General features: G+C 46.0%; 1 protein-coding gene across 1 annotated transcript in view; it reads right to left on the reverse strand.

The window, feature by feature from the left end:
- The window catches only part of ARHGEF10L (Rho guanine nucleotide exchange factor 10 like), a 219,623-nt gene that overhangs the window by 173,236 nt on the left and 26,220 nt on the right, over positions 1–20,167 (reverse strand). The window contains 1 exon segment of the mRNA XM_020972563.1: positions 9,955–10,025. Coding sequence (XP_020828222.1) covers positions 9,955–9,991 — 37 coding nt within the window. The 5' untranslated portion in view covers positions 9,992–10,025.

The raw sequence follows: 20,167 nt of genomic DNA on the forward strand, positions 1-20,167 counted from the left end.
ACCACTTTAGTATCTTTGCCAAGAAAACTCCAAATAGGGTCACACTATGATCTCACCAGAGTCATTGGTGGGAAGGGATTTCAAGAGGTCATTTAGTCTATCCCCCTGCCTCTGACAAGCCCATACACAAATTATCCCAGGCAAAGGGAATTGGACATAGTGTCCACAATGTCAGCCATGGCCTTGACAGATCTTCTACCAAATGAGAAAGGAGAAGTTAGAGTTTTGCCCAAGAAAACAGGGCAATCATATAATACATTGGATTAGTCTATGTAGGTCATATGGGGAAGTGAGCTAGTTATAATCAGATAAGACTGAATCAACATAAAGAGTGCCTTGTGGTCAATGAGGGTTTTATGTCCACACCTGGAACATGTCCTACTTCCCCACTCCCATCTGAATCCCAACTTGGCAATACTACTCACTTTTCAAGACCAGGCTCAAATGCCCACAACTGCAAATGGAGGGCATAGGGTGCATGGTGAGAGCACAACTGCAGGAATAGGGCTAGAGGGTGGTTCATCTGTCAACCTCTGCTTGAACAAACAGAATGGAAACACACACACACACACACATACACACACACACACATTTCCAAGACCTATTAAGTCTCAGGGCTGAAACCAGGTAACACATATTTATCAACTATCTACTATGTGACAGATAGACAAAAATGAAACAAAGACTCATTCAGTCGAAAGCCCCACCCTGACCTCAATATTTTACAGAAGAAGAAACTGAGGCTAGGAGCATCAAGGGACTTGCCCAATGCCATGTGGCTGGGGAGGGAGCATGGTGTAGGAACTTCAGATCTGAAGTCAGAAAGGACCCCAGAGGCCACCTAGCCCAATTCACTCATTTTACATGTAAGAAACTACCCCCTTTCAAATGTACAGTTTGGTTGTTGAGAAGGGAAGAGAACATTCGAATGAAGTAAACAAACTAAATTGAGGTGTGAAGGGACAAAATCTCCAAGATAAAATGTTGAAGAGTAACACAAGGTATCCTGAGCCCCCAGTCAAGTCAAGTCAGCACCCTTTTATTAAGCACTTACTATGTGCCAGGCAGGCACAGTGCGGAGCTCTAGAGATACAAAGAAAAGAGGGGGGAAAGCTGTCCCTGCCCTCATGGAGCTTACAATCTAATGGGAGAGATAACATGCAAACAACTTGGATAAATCAGGACTGATAAATGCAGTCATTAGCATCAAGGGAAACCAGAAAAGTCTTCTTATAGAAGGTGGGATTTCAGATGAGATGTGAAACAAATCAAGTAAGCTGGAATTGAAAATGAGGAGGAAAAGCATTCCAGGCAGAGGAGACAGCCAGTAAAAATGTACTGAGTCAGGAAATAGAGTATCTTTTTCGAGGAACAAAAATGAAGCTGGCATCAGTAGATTTCATGGAGAGTAATGTGTTAGAAGACTGGAAAGTTAGGAAGGGGCTAGGTGATGAAGGACTTTAAAATCCAAAATTAGAAAACTTTTCCCTCAGATTAAGGTGCCAAGAGGACTATTTGAAGACAGAGCAACGAATGAGGGGGCAGAGCATTGCAGTCCATCAATTCTTTGGCATATGACTGTTTTAGAGTTTTGAAATCTATGCCTGAGAGACTATTCATCAAATAACTGTCAAGAAACTGTGGGAAGATAAGTTCATACCTGACAGAGAGATGGCTTTTCTTACGTTTTGCGTCATAAGGTAAAGATGAGTTATTGACCACTAGAGGCTCTGATTTGAGGGAGTGGAAGAAGATAGCTAGAGAAAAAGCTTTGAGAAAAAAATTACAGGAAGGTATATTAAAAAAAAAAAGTCAGCCAGCGCAGGAGAAGTCACAAGTAGTGGGTAGAGAACAAAAGGTTTAGAACGTTTCCATTTCAATTGATTCATCAGCTGCTTTGATGGCAGCCTACAGTTTGGAAGAGAGGAATCACTTTTCTGATTGGTTGGAAAAGGGCTGGGTCACAGGTGAGAGCTCTCCATTTGCTCTGCTGACTGAAGGAGAGCTGAATCCTACCACTGTGCACAGTGCTATTTGAACTCAATGCTTTTGGGCACCGCCTAAGGCCCCAAGGAGGGGAAAACCCTTTGGGATACCTGGCTAGATGAGGGAGAAACAGAGTGAAATACAAGCTTTGCATTTGTTTTGCTACGAGCTTGGCTAATTGGAGAAGAGGCATTGCTTTGCTAGAAGCTGATGAGAAAAAGCTCTTCACCATTCAGTGAAGAGTTAGCTGGGCTTGTCTGCATCACCCAGACACTAACCTGAGGGGTTTTATAGTTCTCTGCCTAAAGGGACTGAACAGTACTCATTTGATTTTTTAATGAAAGAGCATAACACTTTCTCAGCCCTGGATTAAGGGCCTCAGTGAGCTTTGTTGCTGAATCCTCCTCCATATCTTGCCCTCCAACCACAGGTGTCCCTCAGGGTTCCATCTTGGGCCCTGTTCTCTTCTCTCTATATATTTCTTCACCTGGTGATCTCATCTGTTCCCATGGACTTACTTACCATTTCTATGCTGCTGATTCTCAAATCTACCATTCCTACCCTAATCTCTCAGCTGACTTCCAATCTTGCATCTCCAATCGCCTTTTAGACACTTCTAACTGGATGGCCAGTGGACATCTTAAACTCAAGTCCAAAACAGAACTTATTATCTTTCCCCTTGAATACTACGCCCCCTCCACTTTCCTTATTACTATAGAAGGAACACTATCCTCCCAGTGCCCCAGATTCCCAATATTGGAGTCATCCTGGACTCTTCACTTTCACTCCCAAGCTGTTGCCAAGGCCTCCCGATTTCATCTTTGCACCATCTCTCAAACATGCCCCTTCCTCTCCTCTGACACCGGCCCCACTCTGGTGTGGGCCCTTATCACCTCACACCTAGACTACTGTAATGGCCTGGTAGTAAGTCTGCCTGCTTTGAGTCTCCCTCCATTCAACCACTAAAGTGGTTTTCCTAAAGTGTAGGTCCTTTCATGTCACACACCCCCCCCACTCCCACTCAATAAACTCCAGTGGTTCTCTATAGCCTTCAGGATCAACTACAGAATCCTCTGGTGTTATCTGAAGCCCTTCCCAGCCTAGCCCCTCCTACCTTTACAATCTTCTTACACCTTACACCTTCTTACACCTACATACTCATCAATCCAACGACGCAGACATCCTGGATGCTGCACAAACAAGCCATTCCATCCAGCCCAGACATTCCCTTTGGCTCTCCCCCATGCCTGGAATGCTCTTCTCTGCTCTGACGACTGACCTCTCTGGCTTCCTTTAATTCCAAACAAAAGTCCCATCTTTTCCCCAAAGCATTTCACAACCCCTCTTCACTCTAGGGCCTTCCCTCGATTAATTATTTTCTACTTAACCAGTCCAGAGCTTATTTGCACACCTTTGTTTGCAGGTTGTCTCCCCCATTAGACTGTAAGCTCCTCGAGGGCAGGGACTGTCTTTTGCTTCTTTGTATCCCCAGTGCCTGACACAGTTGCCTGGCACACAGCAATTGCTTAATAAATGCTTGCTGGCTTCCATCTTTCTCTGCTCCAATTTAGCCTTCGTCAAGTGCCAGTCCCCTCCTTCAAAAGTCTTCAATGGCTCCCCAGTGCCTATAGTATATGATGCCAAGTTGTTATCCTGGCACTTAAGGTTCTATACAGTTTGGCTCCAATCAGCAATGGCATAGTGGGTCACAAGCTGCCCTTAGAGTCAGGAAGACCCGAGTTCAAGTCTCATCTTTAATATCAGTTGAACAAGTCATGCCACTGCTTTGTGCCTCAGTTTCCTCCTCCGTAAAATGAAAAGATAGGAACAAACCTGCTCCTTCTAGCTGTTGATCTATGATCCTATGAGCTATTCCAGCCTTACTACATTCTGTTCTTTCCCTTTACAATTATTTTGTCTTTTTTTCCTTTTTTTTTAGGTAATTGGGGTTAAATGACTTGCCCAGGGTCACACAGCTAGTAAGTGTCAAGTGTTTGGCCTGAATCCAGATTTGAACTCAAGTCCTCCTGACTTCAGGGATGGTGCCTGTATCCGCTGCACCACCCAGATGCTCCCTTGTCTTCTTATATTTATAATGTTCCCCTGGCAATGTCTTGTAAGCTCTTGAAGACAGGAATTATTTCATTTAGGGGTTTTTGCACCCCATACCTAGCACTGCTCCCAGCACATAGTAGGTGCTTAATAAGATCGTAAGAGTTGGATGACTGCAACATCTGAACTCCAGAGACCACCCCTGATCTAGTCCAACCTCTTCATTTTACAGATAAGGAAACAGAGGCCCAAGGAGGTACCAGTATGGTGTAGACAGTGGCAGACAGAGTGCTGCACCTGCAAATCAGGATGACCTGGCTTCAAACTCTACCTCAGACACAGCCTAGCCCTATGGCCCTGGACAAGTCACTTAACCTCTGTTTTCTCCTCTGCCTCTGTCTCCTCCATCTGCACAACAGGGCCAATGACAGCACCTTCCCCACAAACAAGACAACATACACAAAGTATTTTGCAGACATAAATAAATGTGGGCTTTTGTTATTTTTATTAAGTGACTTGCCCAAGGCTTCCTTCAGAAGCAGGACTTGAACCCAGGTTCTCTGACACCAGAGCCACCCACTACTCTTGCCATAGTTCCACAGTGCTGAATTGAACTAGCTGAATTAACAAGCTTTTGGATCCAGGCTTTTTCTAGCTCTCAGATACTACCTTTCCCACTTTGGCCACTGTGCCCTTGTGAAGGTTCAGGCCTCAATGACTCCTTCCTGACATTTGACTTGCGACTATGGGATCAAGGGGCAGTTGGGTGGCACAGCACATAATCAGGAAGACCTGAGTTCAAATCCAGCCTCAGATACGTACTGGCTGTGTGACCCTGGACAAGTCACTTCACCCTGTTTGCCTCAGTTTCCTCATCTGTAAAATGAGCTGGAGAAGGAAATGGCAAACCACTCCAGTATCTTTGCCAAGAAAACCCCAAATGGAGTCATGAAGAGTCAGACACAAACTAGGAGAGCCTCTTTGACTCCTCTACCTTCATTCCACTTACCCAATCTATTGTCAAAGCCTTCATTTCTAACCAAACAACATCTCTTATAGAAACACCCTTCTCTCAGCCCATCCAACTCCCATCCTGGTTCAGGTCCTCATCACCTCTTGCCTGGACTATTGCAATAACCTCCTCAAGTCTCTCCCCAAGTCCCATCCACTCACCTGCCGAAGTGATTTTCATAAAGCCCAGGTCTGACCATGTCACCCTTTATTTAATAAATTTAATTTATTAATAAATATATTTATTTATTAATATATTATATAATAACATTAATAACATAATTAATGTTAATTAAAATAATAAAATGTATTAATGAATATAAAAATAATAAGTTTAATAAACTGCAGTGGCTCCCTATTATCCCCAGGATCAAATATAAAATTCTCTGTTTGGTATTTGAACCCCTTCACAACCTGGCCCCTTCCTACTTGCTAGTGTCCTAGACTGAACTCCCTTCCCTGACCTAGAAGATCCAACAATACTGACCTCGCTATTCCTCCCACAGATCTCTATCTCCCAACACCATGCCTTTGCACAAATTGCAGTCACCACCCTAGGCCAGGGACACCCTCCTTCCACCTCTTAAAATCACCAGCTTCTTTCAAGTCTCTGCTCAAATACCCCCTTCTGGAGGAGGCTCTTCTCCATCTACTCAGCTGCTAATACCTTCCCCTTCTTGCATGCAACTGGTTATTGCCATGTGGTCTCCTCCATTAGACTGGAAGCTCCTTGAGGGCAGGGCCTGGTTCTGCCTTCCTTCGTATCCCTAAAACATACCTAGCATAGATTAAATGCTTACAAAAAATTTTTTTGACATTGCTTCAGCCTGAACAATTCTCCCCATTCCTTTTCCTGCCAACCCCCTAGAAGACAAGATGTATGAGGTGTAAGCGCCTCAATTCAGAAATGTGTGCCTTGCTTCAGGCCCTTCCTAGCTGCTCAATCTCAGGGAAGTCATGTAACCTCTGTCTGCCTCAGTTTCCTTGTCTAGAAAATAGCAGGTTTAGATTGATGACTTCTAAGGCCCCTTCTAGCTCCACATCCATAATCCCATGAAAAGTCCCTCTACACAGCAATAAAAGGAAACCAAACTTGGGCCAAAAACAAGAAAGTTTGTGCCAAATTATTAAAGTGAGAATACACAGCCTTTCCTTCTTTTAATGACAAGAATAAAAAGTTACATCTACTGTCAAGGTCATCATTCCACTAGGAAGCTTGCTTAACTTTGCAGTGAATGAACTTTGTTAGGAAGTGTCTACCGAGCCCAAACAAAATACACCAATTGTTTTACAAATAAGCAATCCACAGTTGCAGGCTCCATTCCTCTACTGCCCGTGCTCCACTTCTGGACCCTTGAAGCCTGGCTTCTAATCCCATCACTCCAATAAATCTGATCTCTCAACTACTGGGCTCCATCTGGCCCATCTTTCTTGACCTTCTTGCAGTATTCAGTATGGCGTCTGTCCTAAGTAACCTCTGGCTTCCATAACATAGCTCTCTCCTGGTTCTTTCTATCCCTTCCTGCCTCCTCAGTCTTTTTTCCCTGAGTGACTAAGGAAGGGCTTCACCATCCTTCCACTTTCTGAACTTGAATGTGACCCTTGGAATATTCTTCTTGGGCCCCCTTCTCTTGCTATGTATATATGTGTCATAGTACCCTATGGGTGGCACAGTAGATTTGGAGTCAGAAAGACCTGAATTCAAATCCAGCCTCAGATACTTACTAGGTATGTGACTCTGGGCAAGTCACTTAACATTTATCAGCTTCAGCTTCCCCATCTGTAAAATGGGTATAATAAAAGCACCTTCCTGCCAGGGATATTGTGAAAATAAAATGAGATAACATATGTAAAGTGCTTTGTAAACCTTAAAGCACCATGTAAATGCTAGCTGCTATTAGTATTACTGAAATTCCTTGAGGACAGAGACTTCTTATCTTTTATCTTTCTATCCCCTCCCCCACTCCCACTTCCCACCTAGCAAATGTTTGGTAGATTGTTGTTCTTCCTTCTGAGAACCAAAATGACATCACTATGTTGGAGTCTATGTTTACTGAAAAATGAATAATTACTTCCTTTGATATTTTTAGATAATCAGAACTCTGGCATTTCTCTCACTGGTTAATGAATAACCTTTTCGGTATTAAAGACAGGGACTGGACTTAAGATTTCATTGGTGTAGAAATTCACTGGACAAGGGAATCCCCTCTACCCATGCAAATCATCATCTTTTCTGCAACTTATAATCTTAGAAGCTGTCAAAAGCAGTGAGAGGTTTGGCAATCTGTCCAGGGTCTCTTAACCAGTAGGTATTAGAAGTGGAACTTCAACCATATCTCCCAGGCTCTAAGATAACTGAAGAAGTAAGTTATTGTCCTGGGCAAGACCAGAGTCTGGAGGACCTGAGTTCAAATCTGGCCTCAGATATTTACTAGCTGTGTGATTCTGGGCAAGTCACTTAACCCTATTTGCCTCAGTTTCCTCATCTGTAAAATGAGCTAGAGAAAGAAATGGCAAACTATTCCAAGTATCTTTGCCAAGAAAACCACAAACGAGGTCATGAAGAACCTGAAAGGACTGAAATGACTGAACAAAGTCTTACATTTTGGATCACTGACTCATAAATCAAACACACACACACACACACACACTCACACATACACAGAGGAAAGACCAAAAAGATAAAGATAATCCTCAGTTTACAGATGAGAAACTGAGACCCAGTGAGGGAGTCTTAAATCTGCTGGGTTTTCCCGAATATCATTTACTCTAAGACCTTTAAATGCTTTTTTTTTAACTGATGTAATCTCTTTCCAACACCCGGAAAGCAGACAAAAGGAAGGGATCGTTCACCATCGCAGCCTCCATGTTGGTCGCCCCATGTCTGTTCTCTCCCAGCTCCAGTCCAGGCTTTCAACTACCTAGCTCCCACCTAGCTTTTCAGTCTTATCTCATATTATTCTCTTAGTGAAGGTGGGCTGCCAACTGTTCCCTTAGTCATCTCCCACCTCCATGTGTTTGCACAAATGCTTCACCAGATAGAGAACTCCAGTAGGATTTAAAACTCCTTCAGAACAGGAATCATTTCACCTTTACCTTTGTATCCCCAATGCCTATCTCAATGCTTGGCATATAGTAGGTGCATAATAAAGGCTTGTTGCATTAAATTCGCATTTAATCCAATCCCTCTTCAGTTCTGCCTGGTAGAATCCTGGCTCATGATCCTGACTCCTACTCAAGGCTTTCTCTGGACCACTTCCATCCCCCAGTTATTAGCACTCTCCAATTGCTGAATTCACTGGGCATTAGCATCACAAGACCATAGACCTGGATCGGAAAGGAACTTCAGAACTGGCCCAACCACCATATTTTTAGTCCATTGACTTGCCCCAGATCACAGGTAGTAAACTTGAGGGTCAAACCTGAACACAGGACCCCTGCCTGCAGAGTAAATATTCTTTCCCCTTCTTCATTTCTTCCTACTTTATAAATAATCTATATTCATTTACTCATGACCCTGTGGTATTCCCCAATAGAATGTAAGCTCTCTGAAGGCAGGGACTGCTCAATTTCCATTTTTGTATCCCCAGGGCCAAGCACAGTGCCAGACCCAGAGTAGCCACTTAATAAATATGTGCTGAATTAAATTAAACTAATTATACTGCCACCAGAGAATCTTCCTCAAGCAGAACTCTGATAGGATAATTCAATCACTTCCTATTGCCTGCTGAGCAAAGCAGTAAAAATTTCAACCTGAAATTCAAGGTCCTCTGTGAATGGGACGCAACTGACCCTTCCAGATTTATGTCCCATGACTCCTTGTCACATATACTATACTCCTCCTCCAGAAGATTAGCCACAATTTCCCAAGCTCTTGGCTCCCTCTGTACGTCTTTAGAGGCCAGCCTAGAATGTCTCTAATTTACTTTTCTACTTGTCAAAAATCCTACCCTACCTTCAAAGCCTAGGCCAAGTATTACGACATCCATGAATTTTTCCTGATTTTCCCAAGTCAGAATTCCCATAAGCTGATCATTCCTTTATGCAGTAGTTACAGTATTTATCTCTGTCCCCTGTTATCTCTCCGTGAGCTCTTTGAGGACAGTGATCAAATCCTGGCTCCATTTCCTCTTCTGTATAAGGAAGGAGCTGGCTGAGATGAACCCTATAGCCCCTTCCAGCTCCAGCATTCTGTGATCTGAGGTCCTTCCCAATTCTAAGGTTCCTTTCTAGCTCTGACATTCTTTTTTCTGAGGACTGACCATCCTGACATTCTAAGGTCCCAAGCCCTGCTGGCTCTGACAATCTACAAATTTAGGCACACTTGGAAGAGTGGCCAACTTGAAATCTGTTCTTAGTTGAAATCATGACCTATAGGCCAGTCTCTGTATCTGTCTCTTAGGTTCCATATCTCTAAAATGGGGGTAATAATGTTCAGACTGCCTGTATCCTGGGGTTGTTGGAGGAAAGTACTTCATAGGCCAGAGCCCATTACAGTAATGCCTCTTAGGCATGGCAGTAGCAATGGTGACAGTATCTATGAGTCCAGGTATTTTTCCTATCACTGATCTCATGATAGGTACTGAATAAATGGTTGAATTAGATCTGCTTTAGAGAAACTGAAGCACAGTAGAGGAGCCACTGAGTATGAAGTGTGAGACAGCCTTCACGAAGTTCACACAAGTCCATGGCGGAAATAGGATTTAAACTCAGGAGTCTTTAATTGCCTGCAAAGACCCTCAGACCTAGTGGCACATACTCTCATCCATACTGACTTTTCAGCTCTGTGCTCCAGAGATGGGCATGATAGCCCCTTAGGAACCAAACAGGACCCCCTCCCTTCTAATACAACATGTGAAGCACAATTAGAAAAAAAATAATAATAAAGTCTGGTGGTTACAGTACCTACTGCAGGCTGAGGAGATGGATCTGAGGAAGCCATCTGCCTGTGACTATGCTCAGCTCACCACCTTCTCCTATTGGAAGAAAGAGAGGAAATGTGGTCAGACAGGCCAGGGAAAGGAGGTCATGGAGAAGCCTGTAGAGGCTTCATTGGCATCCCAAGGTTGGGGACACACACACACACACACACACACACACACACACACACACACACACACACACACACATGCCCCCCAAACACACACCCCGGGCCTTTCTCTACCCACCATCTACCTCCCTTACAGCCTTCACCTCTAGCAGCTGCCCCATCGGATGTAGGAGGAGCTTCCAAGCCAGGAAAGAGCCTGATCACCTCCTTTTGCAAATCATTAACCCAAACATAAACCACAGGTGGATCGTGTAGAGTTAGCTACTGTCCCACCCTCTTCCAGCCCCCATAGCAGATCTCCCCACTGCCCAAGCCACCAGGCAGCTTTCAAACGCCATGAGCCCTCAAAGACTCCTGCCTGCTCCAATCCGGAGTGGACATTCCAGCTAACACTCAGATCCCAACATCAGCAGTAAGGGAAGCCTGGTCCTGGGATGAAGAAGGAAACGTAAGAAGAAAAGGTGGCCAGCTACCTTCTGGGAACTGGCAGGATATTTCTTCTTTCTGGCCAAACATTAACCATCCTTTCCCTCTCTAGCTGGCTCAACATCCTGTCTGCCATCCAGTTGGAAGCCTCACCCTCTTTGGCCCTCCATGTCCCCATTCGAGAGAATAAGTAGAATGGTGTACTGGGGAGAGGGTTTCATTGGTCACCAGGAATTTCCAGGCTCAAATCTTAGCTCTGACTGGGGCTCCCTTAGAGCAAGGAAAACCTGAATTCAAACCCTCTCCAATTACTGGTTGTTAGTAGCTTCATGACCTCGGAAATTCCTTAACTTCTATGTGCCTCAGTTTCCACATTTATGACATGAGGAGGATATGCCTATAGCACCTATTCAAAAGGTTTGTTGTGAACCCAGATGAGATCATGCAAGTGCTCTGAAATCCTTAAAATACCATCTACTCGTGAGCTGTTAACCATTTTTTTAATCTGACTAATTGCATTCATTTAATTGTCTCTGAGGAGGAAATTCCTTCTACCTAGGCAAATCTATTCTAAGACTTTAAGCCTTTGGGCATTCTCTGGAGCAGGCAAGAAGGACCTGGGTCAATGACTCCATTTTACAGAGAGACAGAAGCTATCTGACCAGCTCAACATCACGCGGCTAATGTCCAAGGCAAAATTCAAACTCAGGTCTTCCTAACTCCAAGTCAGGTACTTTGACACAGTTATCTCTTACACATCTCGACTTTCCCCATCTCAGTTTCAATATATCCATGAGTCGGCATAAGAAATTAAATGGGAATTTGGGGGGGGCAGGATTTGTAGGAGCAGCAGACAAAACAGAGCCTTTGACCAAATACTTAACCCAAATTTACAATAAATACCTCGTAAAAGAAAAAGAAAACATTCAGACTTCTTGTCTGGTATGAAGGGAGGGCCAAAAAATTTACGCTTATTTTCTAGAACATGAGGGCACTGCGTCCCTAACCTTCTCGATGTGGAAGGGGTAACTGTACCACCTGCCTGCCTCAATGCTATTCTTTAAAGGAGGAAGTGAGAGTTATTATGACTTGTTCCTTACCTGAAGAAAATAAAGTTTGAAAAAAGAGAAAGGAGGAGGGCGCAGAGAAGGAAAGAAGGAGGGTGGGGGAGAAAGTGTGATATAAATAGGAGTCCTAGTTTTCATCACTGGCCATATTCAAGGCAATGAACACAAGTCTTTGGACAAAAGGGCCCCAGATGGCAGGTGCTCCTCATTTCCAGGGTCCCGATCACAGAGACTTTGTGGGCTTTCCTCTCCCTGGGGCCGCAGACTCAGAGACAACAAGCCCTAAGCAGAGTCTGCCAATGGGACCAGATGGCCTCCCCTCTAGGGTTCATAAATCAACACCACAGAGACCCAGGTCTCTGAAAATTAATGGAGCCCACACTAATCCATTAAGAGCCACCATTCCCAACACACAGCCCAGGATTTGTGTCTCTTCACGACCCTTCATTTATAACAACCCAGCCCAATGTGACCCCAGGATCCCCCAGCTCCAAGACTCAGGTCTTGGCTTTTCAGGAAGGATTCTATGTAAAGGGTAATATGATGAAAGTATTATGAGCACAGAATTAGAGGTTGAAAAGCTCTGGCTTCTCACCTCGGCTCTGCTCCAAATTCACTGCTTGACTTATGAAATTCACTGCCTGTCTCTGGGCCTCAGTTTCTCCTGCAATAAAATGGGAGCATCACCCCACATCCACTGACTTGCCCATTCTTTTTTGCTCTAGAGACACATTATCCAGCCTCATCCACCTCCTTCTTTGCCTTGACATTGGTACCATGGTAGCTGAGGCCCTTATCACTCTCTCACCTGTACTACAGCTTTAGCCTTCTCACTGGTCCTCCATCTCCAGGCTCACTCCTCCCCTTCCCCAGGTCATTCTCCACCCAGATGGCAAAATGACATTCCTAAAGCACAGATCTGGTCCCTTCCCTGCTCAAGCTTCAAGGGTTCCTCATTCCCCCTAGGGTAAAATCCAAGATCCTCTGCTTAGCATCTAAATTCCTTCACATTCATGCTCTAATCTACCATGTTAGGCTGAGCTCACTTTACTCTCCTCCACATACATACCCTGCATTCAGGCCAAACTGGTCTGCCAGCTAACTCCCTGTATGTGACTTGCCCAGACTGTCCTCTATGCCTGCAATGCTGTCCCTCCTCATCTCCATCTCTTTGGACCAGGAACATGACCTGTCAAGGCTCAGCTCAGGGGCGACCTTCCTCGCGAGATCTTTCCTAATCATCTCGGTTGTCCGAGTTCTCTCCACTAAATTACATTTAATTTACATTGCATACATTTTGTATTTCAGTATAGAAGGTCTATAGACTGTAAGTAAGCTCCCTGAGGGCAGAGACAGGTTCATTTTTGTCTTCATATCCCCAGCACCTAGCCATCAAGGAACCTGTCCACCAGCATTTATAAAGAGCCTACTATGTGTCTGACTAGGCCTGTGCTAGCCACTGGGAATCCAAAAACAAAAATGAGAAGACATTTAATAAATAATCATTGAGGGGAAAATAAAGGGGGGGGGTGTAGGAAGAGATGGCCCAGACAATCTCTAAAAACCTTTCCAGCTCTGGCACTCATGAAATAGTGAAGTCACACTTTCTCAGAATCTCAGTCTGGGAAAAAACTCCAAGGCCAGATCCTCCAGGCCTGGCACCTGACCAAACATCCCCAGCCAGAGGTCAGCCACCTTCCTCAGAAGCCCTGGGAAGGGGTGGGACAGGGGTGCATCCTCTGGACAGAACCTCTCCAACTTTCTCTGTCAGGTATCCTCCAGCTGTTTACATCCCCCTCCCCAAATGATTTTGAATTCACTACGTACATATTTATATTTATTTGTGTACGTTTACCCGAAATAGACTATAAGCCCCTTAAGGGCAAGGATTTTTTTGGTTTTTTGTTTTTGTACTTCCAGTGCTGAGAATAGTGCCTGGAACATAGTAGGCACTTAATAAATGCTTGAATGAATGAATGAATGAATGAATGATAAATTCTCACTGCTCCTCTAAAGCCCAACTAAAATGCTGCCACCCCCAGGGAGCCTTCTCTATCTCAGACTTCCAAGGGCACTTCATTTTCGTCCTTCTAATATACTTAGTTTTCATTATCATGTATTACAGTTGTCTGTGTTTCTGCCCAATTCCCTTTCTAGCCTGTAAGCCCTGGGAAAAGAGGAGCTATATCTTATCCCAGCTTTGTAATCTCCCTCAATGACACACATACAGCTTCTTCCACGAGGCCTCTAGCAAAATAAATGTTTATTAAATGAAATAAAATTGCATTAAATGAAATGAGCTGTTGTCTGCCGTCCAAGAGTCTCAGATCCTAACTGATGCGCCTGGCAGGCCTTACCAATATGTCTATCTGTGACTTTATGTGGGCTCAATATATATAAAATGGGGGGTGGGGAGGGAAGAGACCTAGATCACCTCTGAGGTGCCTTTTACATCTAAGTCTACCAGCGTCCCCAAGGCAAAAGCAGGCAACTGAAGGGTGGGACCCTAAGGGTCTCCAAATGGAAACAAACAGAAAGGCTGAAAGGCAGGACAGCGGCCAGAGCTGGGGTGCGTCCACAAGCACTGCCAGGAATAGAAGAAGAAATGGGCCCCCAAAAAGAAATGAGGCCATTGCAAGAGGGATAGGGAGTGAGCAGAAGAGAACAAGTAACATCTTCCAGGGTTTCCAGACCTAGTTTCAGCTCCTTACCCCTGGCTTCCCAGGCATCGTGGGCTCTGGCTGCTCTGAGAGAGAATTCAAGGCCTCAGCCTCCCAGAGTTCCAGGTTTCATTGAGGATCCGTAGAAAAGGAGGAGATGCTGCCTAGGGAACTTCCCCTGGGAAGTCCAGCTCACTACTGTCTGTTCATAAATGTTGACTGATTGGAGGAAATGCTGCCCAGGCAGGACCCTGCCACGTCCAACAAGGGCCAAGGACTCCAGGCCAGAGGTAGCAACAGCTTCCTGTGGGATGAGGGTAGGGCCACTGGTGGGAGAACCAGTCCTTAGGACCATGGGATTCACAACTGGAAGGGACATTCGAGGTCATCCATCCAAACCCCTCATTTTTTTGGTTGGTTTTTCTGTTTGTTTATTTTCTTACAGATGAGAAAACTGAAACCCACATCATGCACAGTAAGGCAACAGGGGCAGGACTCAGAACTGGTCCTCTGACTTCAGGGTTACTGCTCTTTCAACAACACCCTGATACCTCTGCAAGAAGAGCTGAATATTTTGAGGAAGGGGAAGAGGAAGAAAAGAAAGAATAGGAGGAGGAAGAAGAAGAGGAGGAGGAGGACAATGGGGAAGAGGAAGGGAAGGAGAAAGAAGAGAAAGAAAAATGAAAAGAGGATGAAAAGGAGAAAAAAGAGGAGGAAGAAGAGGTGAAAGAGGAGAAGGGAGGGGAAAGGAAGAAGAGGAGAAGGAAGAAGGGGAGAAGGAAGAAGGAGAGAAGGAAGAAGGGAGAAGGAAGAAGGGGAGAAGGAAAAAGGGGAGAAGGAAGAAGGAGAGAAGGAAGAGAAGGAGAGAAGGAAGAAAAGGATCTCTCCCCTGCTCTCGCCACAGATCTGCCTCCAAAGTTACAAAAGACAGTAGGAAAGAGGAGTCTTCCAATCAGTGGAGGATGTTAGGAGGCAATTCAATTCAACAAACACTTCTTAAGTGCCTACCGTGTGCAAGGCACTGCCTAGGCTTGGGTATCTTAATCTGTGGCATCTATGAATTACTTAGGGTTTTTAAGAATATATTTGGATAAAAACTGCACTTCAATATAATTGTATTTCGATCGACCAGAAATTCACTCTCCTCCCTTCCCCCCACCCCAATTCCAACTGAGCTAGAGGCTGTGCCTCCCCCAAGGCGGGACCTCAGAGCATCGATCCCCCATTCCAGCCTTCACCCACAGCCCCACTTCTCTTTCATCTCTGTTCTAGATGTATTTTTATTTTATGCATTTAAAAACACTATTCTTGGGGCAGCTAGGTGGCACAATGCATAGAGCACTGGCCCTGGAGTCAGGAGGACATGAGTTCAAATCTGGCCTCACTTGACACTTACTAACTGTGTGACCCTGGGCAAGTCACTTAACCCAGTTGCCTAAAAAAAAAAATAGTATTATTAAAAAGGGTCCATAGTCCACACCAGACTGTACCAACAGGGTCCAGGACACACAAAAGAGTTAAGGACCCCCTTGCCTTAAGAGGATAAAGAGGGGCAATTTCTCAGTTAAGCTGCGAAATATCTTTTTGACCCTAGAGGCAATAGGGAGCCATGGTAGATTTCTGAGCAAAACAGTGAAATGGTCAGATCTGTGTTTCAGGAATATCAGTTTGAAAGCTGGGTAAAGGATGAACCAGAGAGTGGAGGGACTGGAAGCACAGAGACCAACTGAGAGGCTGCTGCGGTATAATGAACTAAACTTGTTTTCAAAAGAGATACAAGGGGCAGCTAGGTGGCGCAGTGGATAGAGCACCGGCCCTGGATTCAGGACTAGCTGTGTGACCCTGGGCAAGTCACTTAATCCCATTGCCTAGCCAGAAAAAAAAAAAAGAGAGAGACAGGAGAAGGTGCCTCTGTCCCTTCTTGGCAGAGGCGGGGGGAAGGTGCATGACACTACACATAATATTGGATTTGGTTGAGGTGTGGGTTACCTTTTCTGAACTGTTTTTTTCCTTTTTAAAAAATCCTTTGTTCTATTGAGATGGCTCCCTAGAAGGGGTGGGAAGACTATTTTGGAAAATGAGCTCAAAGCCCTTCCTCATCCAGGTTGTCCTCTCCAGTTCATCCACGGCCTCTCTAAATATTAGTTGACTTTTTTTCGCCCTTTTTGGTGAGGCAATCAGGGTTAGGTGACTTGCCCAGGGTCACACAGCTAGTGTCAAGTGTCTAAGGCTAGATTTGAACTCAGGTCCTCCTGACTCCAAGGCCAGAGCTCTATCCACTGTACCACCTAGCTGCCCCTCTAAATGTTTGTTGAATGAATTAGTGACCAAGCAGTCTGAAGAGGATACCAACACCCCTTCTAGCAAAGGCAGAATTTTTGAGCAATCTTCTTCCCTTTCCCCTGCCTCTAACCTCCTGCCTTTAACCCTGCTCAGAATGGCTCAATCCAAATTGGAAAGGCTTCAGTGGTAAAAACTAAGGGGTTCATGGGAGAAGGGGGCAGTGGAGATAGGAGGCGGCAGATCTTTGCCACCAGAAACCCAGGCAACAAGCTCTCTCTGGTGAGAAATGTTCTCCTTTTCAAGTTCAGGATGAAGTTTCGGCTCCTAAGGGCCCTTCTGCTAGGATTGGAGGACTGCCTGGATCTGGGTCCTTTCCAGCTCCCTCCACTCTCCTACCTTCCCCCAGAGCTGGAGGCTGTGCCTCGCCCCAGGCTGGGCCTCTCAGTGGCCCCCTCCTTCCAGCCCTCCCCCATGGCCCCTGCTTCTCTTTCATCTCTGCTCTGGATCCTTCTTTGCTGGAGGCTTGGGCACCAGATTCTCCATCTGATCACCCTTCACTGATGGAGGCCACAGGTGGGAGAGGGTGGTCCCTCCCTCATCATCTCCTCTCATTCCTCAAGGTTGTCAGATAGGATTCTACCTTCAGAACAGCTCTCCCATCCATACCCAGCTTTTTTTTTTCAATTAACAAGCATTTATTGTTTCTCCCAATTCTCCTCCTCCCCCTCCCCACCCCACTGGAAACAAAAAGTAAAACAAAACTCATTTGGGACACAGCCATTCCCCAAGGTCAGGCCCTCATCATCTCTCTAGAGCCTGGACTATTGCAATCAATAGACTTTCTAAAAGTCATATCTTTTGTTTTTATATCATCCACATTTTCCAATATAGTCCTCCCTGCCCTCCCAGACTGACTCCCAGACAATCAATAAGCATTTATTAAGCACCTACTGTGCCAGGTATTGCTAAGCCCTGAGGACACAAGATGTAAAGATGAGGAAACAGGAAGGTCAGGAGGTTAGGAAGCGGCTGACCCAAAATTCGAACCCAGATCCTCCAGATCCGAATCTAAGACTGCCCCCGTGAGGCAGGAGGGTTCAGTGAACTTCAACAAACATCTGTTGAGTTCTGACTTCAGTGACCCCAGGCTGAGTTGTGTGGAGAGCCTTGAATGCCAAGTATTGGACTCTGAACTTTGACCCTACCAGCAGTTGGGGCCGCTGAAGACATCGAACAAAGGCATAAGGAGAAACAACCCGTTATGTGTAAGAAAGATTATTGTGTCAGTATAGAAATTAAAGGGAGAAAAACTACACGAGGGAAATTGAGGAGATAGAAAAACGGGGAGTCCTGAATGGAAGAGACCCTGCTGGGATGTGGGGGGTGGTCAGCCTTAGGAAATGCCCCTCAGCCTATTAACAATGGGGCCTCTATTCCCAGGCCATATGGCTCCCCCCTCCCACACATCCCTCATTCACCTCCTTCCCCCTCTGGCAAAGCCCAGGCAGGATGGGGAATTGGGTACCCGGATTGGTCCTGGCCAATCCCAGGGGGAGGGCGGCCTGGGAACCTCCCCCAGCAGCCATCGCCCCTTCCAGGGCTCTCCAGGGCTGGCCTGTCTGGTTGCCACAGTAACCAAGGGCTGTATGTATGCGAGGGTCCCATAATGAGGAAGGGAAAGGAGGCCTCTTAGAGAAAAGGCTCTGCCGTCTTTAGTCTGCATCCCTGCCCTGACCCTCCCCCACCCCAGCCCCACCCCATCCCCTTCAAGTGCTCAGGCTTCTTTAGCTCCCTGGGATTAACCCCTTTGTCCCTGACAAGCTGAGCACCAAAAGAAGGAGAAATGGGGAGGGGCAAGAAGAGAGACAAAGACAGAGAGAAAGAGGTGAGAGAGAGAGAGAGAGAGAGACAGAGAGACAGAGAGAGACAGAGAGAGAGACAGACAGAGACAGACAGAGAGAGAGAGAGAGAGAGAGAGAGACAGAGAGACAGAGACAGAGAGACAGAGAGAGAGGCACAGAGAGAGAGAGAGGTGTGTGTGTGAGAAAGAGAGACAGAGAGAGATAGAGAGAAGAGAAAGAGTCAGAGCCAGGGAGCCAGAGAGAGAGAGGTCAGACTCAGTGCAGACTGAGACATTTTTTGAAAATGATCAGTACAGGAATTTGTCTTCCTTGACCATACATGTTACAAGGTTTCTTTCTTTTTCAGTGGGGGGTGGGGGAGACGAGAGGGCTGGGAAGGATTTTTGTTCATCGAAAAAATTAACTTTAAAAGACGTCTGTTGAAATTTTTTTTTTAAGAAATGAATAGGAGACTGAATGAGTTAGATGCAGCCTCATAAACTGGGGCCCTTGACAGCTGTTAGCTAGTCCTGCCCTGGGCCTGGGAAAGAGGACCCAGGGGACCAAAGTCTGAGCGCAGAGCATGGGTCGGTCTCTATGCTATAGTCACCCCAGAAGTTCGACTTGGGAGGAGGATGGGAACTTGGCAAGCACTGACACCACTGGTGGGCTAAGGGGAGGTCTGGGCACCAGCCCACACCATTCCATGGCCCAGCACCCACTGGGGAAGGGGAGGCGACCAGAGTGGCCAGCTTGTGGCACAGGTGACAGCAGGCAAAGTTAGGACCACTCTTCCTCCACCCAAGAACAAAAAACTGAAGAGCATCAAAGCGGGAAGAGAATATTAAACATAGAATGTCAGAGCCATTAAGAGCCTTGGAATAAAGAAATGTCAGAGATGGGAGGTCCTTAGAACACAGGATGTCAGGGCTGGGAGGGCCCTGAGAACACAGGATGTCAGAGCTGAGAGGGCCCTTAGAACACAGAATGTCAGAGCTGGGAGGGCCCTCAGAACACAGAATGTCAGAGCTAGGAAACCTAGAACACAGGATGTCAGGCTGGGAGGGCCCTGAGAACACAGGATGTCAGAGCTGAGAGGGCCCTTAGAACACAGAATGTCAGAGCTGGGAGGGCCCTCAGAACACAGAATGTCAGAGCTAGGAGGAACCTAGAACACAGGATGTCAGGGCTGGGAGGGCCCTTAGAACACAGGATGTCAGAGCTGAGAGGGCCCTTAGAACACAGAATGTCAGAGCTGAGAGGGCCCTTAGAACACAGAATGTCAGAGCTGAGAGGGCCCTTAGAACACAGAATGTCAGAGCTGGGAGGAACCTAGAACACAGGATGTCAGGGCTGGGAGGGCCCTTAGAACACAGGATGTCAGAGCTGAGAGGGCCCTTAGAACACAGGATGTCAGAGCTGAGAGGGCCCTTAGAACACAGGATGTCAGAGCTAGGAGGAACCTAGAACACAGGATGTCAGGGCTGGGAGGGCCCTTAGAACACAGAATGTCAGAGCTGGGAGGGCCCTTAGAACACAGTATGTCAGAGCTGGGAGGGCCCTCAGAACACAGAATGTCAGAGCTAGGAGGAACCTAGAACACAGCATGTCAGGGCTGGGAGGGCCCTTAGAACACAGGATGTCAGAGCTGAGAGGGCCCTTAGAACACAGGATGTCAGAGCTAGGAGGAACCTAGAACACAGTATGTCAGAGCTGGGAGGGCCCTTAGAGACTATACTGCAAACCCTTTCATTTTTCAGAGAGTCAGAGAGAAGTGAATTGCCCAAGGGC

The sequence above is a fragment of the Phascolarctos cinereus genome, unplaced genomic scaffold, assembly GCF_003287225.1.
Source record: "Phascolarctos cinereus isolate Bilbo 61053 unplaced genomic scaffold, phaCin_HiC Scaffold_726;HRSCAF=1367, whole genome shotgun sequence".
Taxonomy (NCBI): Eukaryota; Metazoa; Chordata; class Mammalia; order Diprotodontia; family Phascolarctidae; genus Phascolarctos; species Phascolarctos cinereus.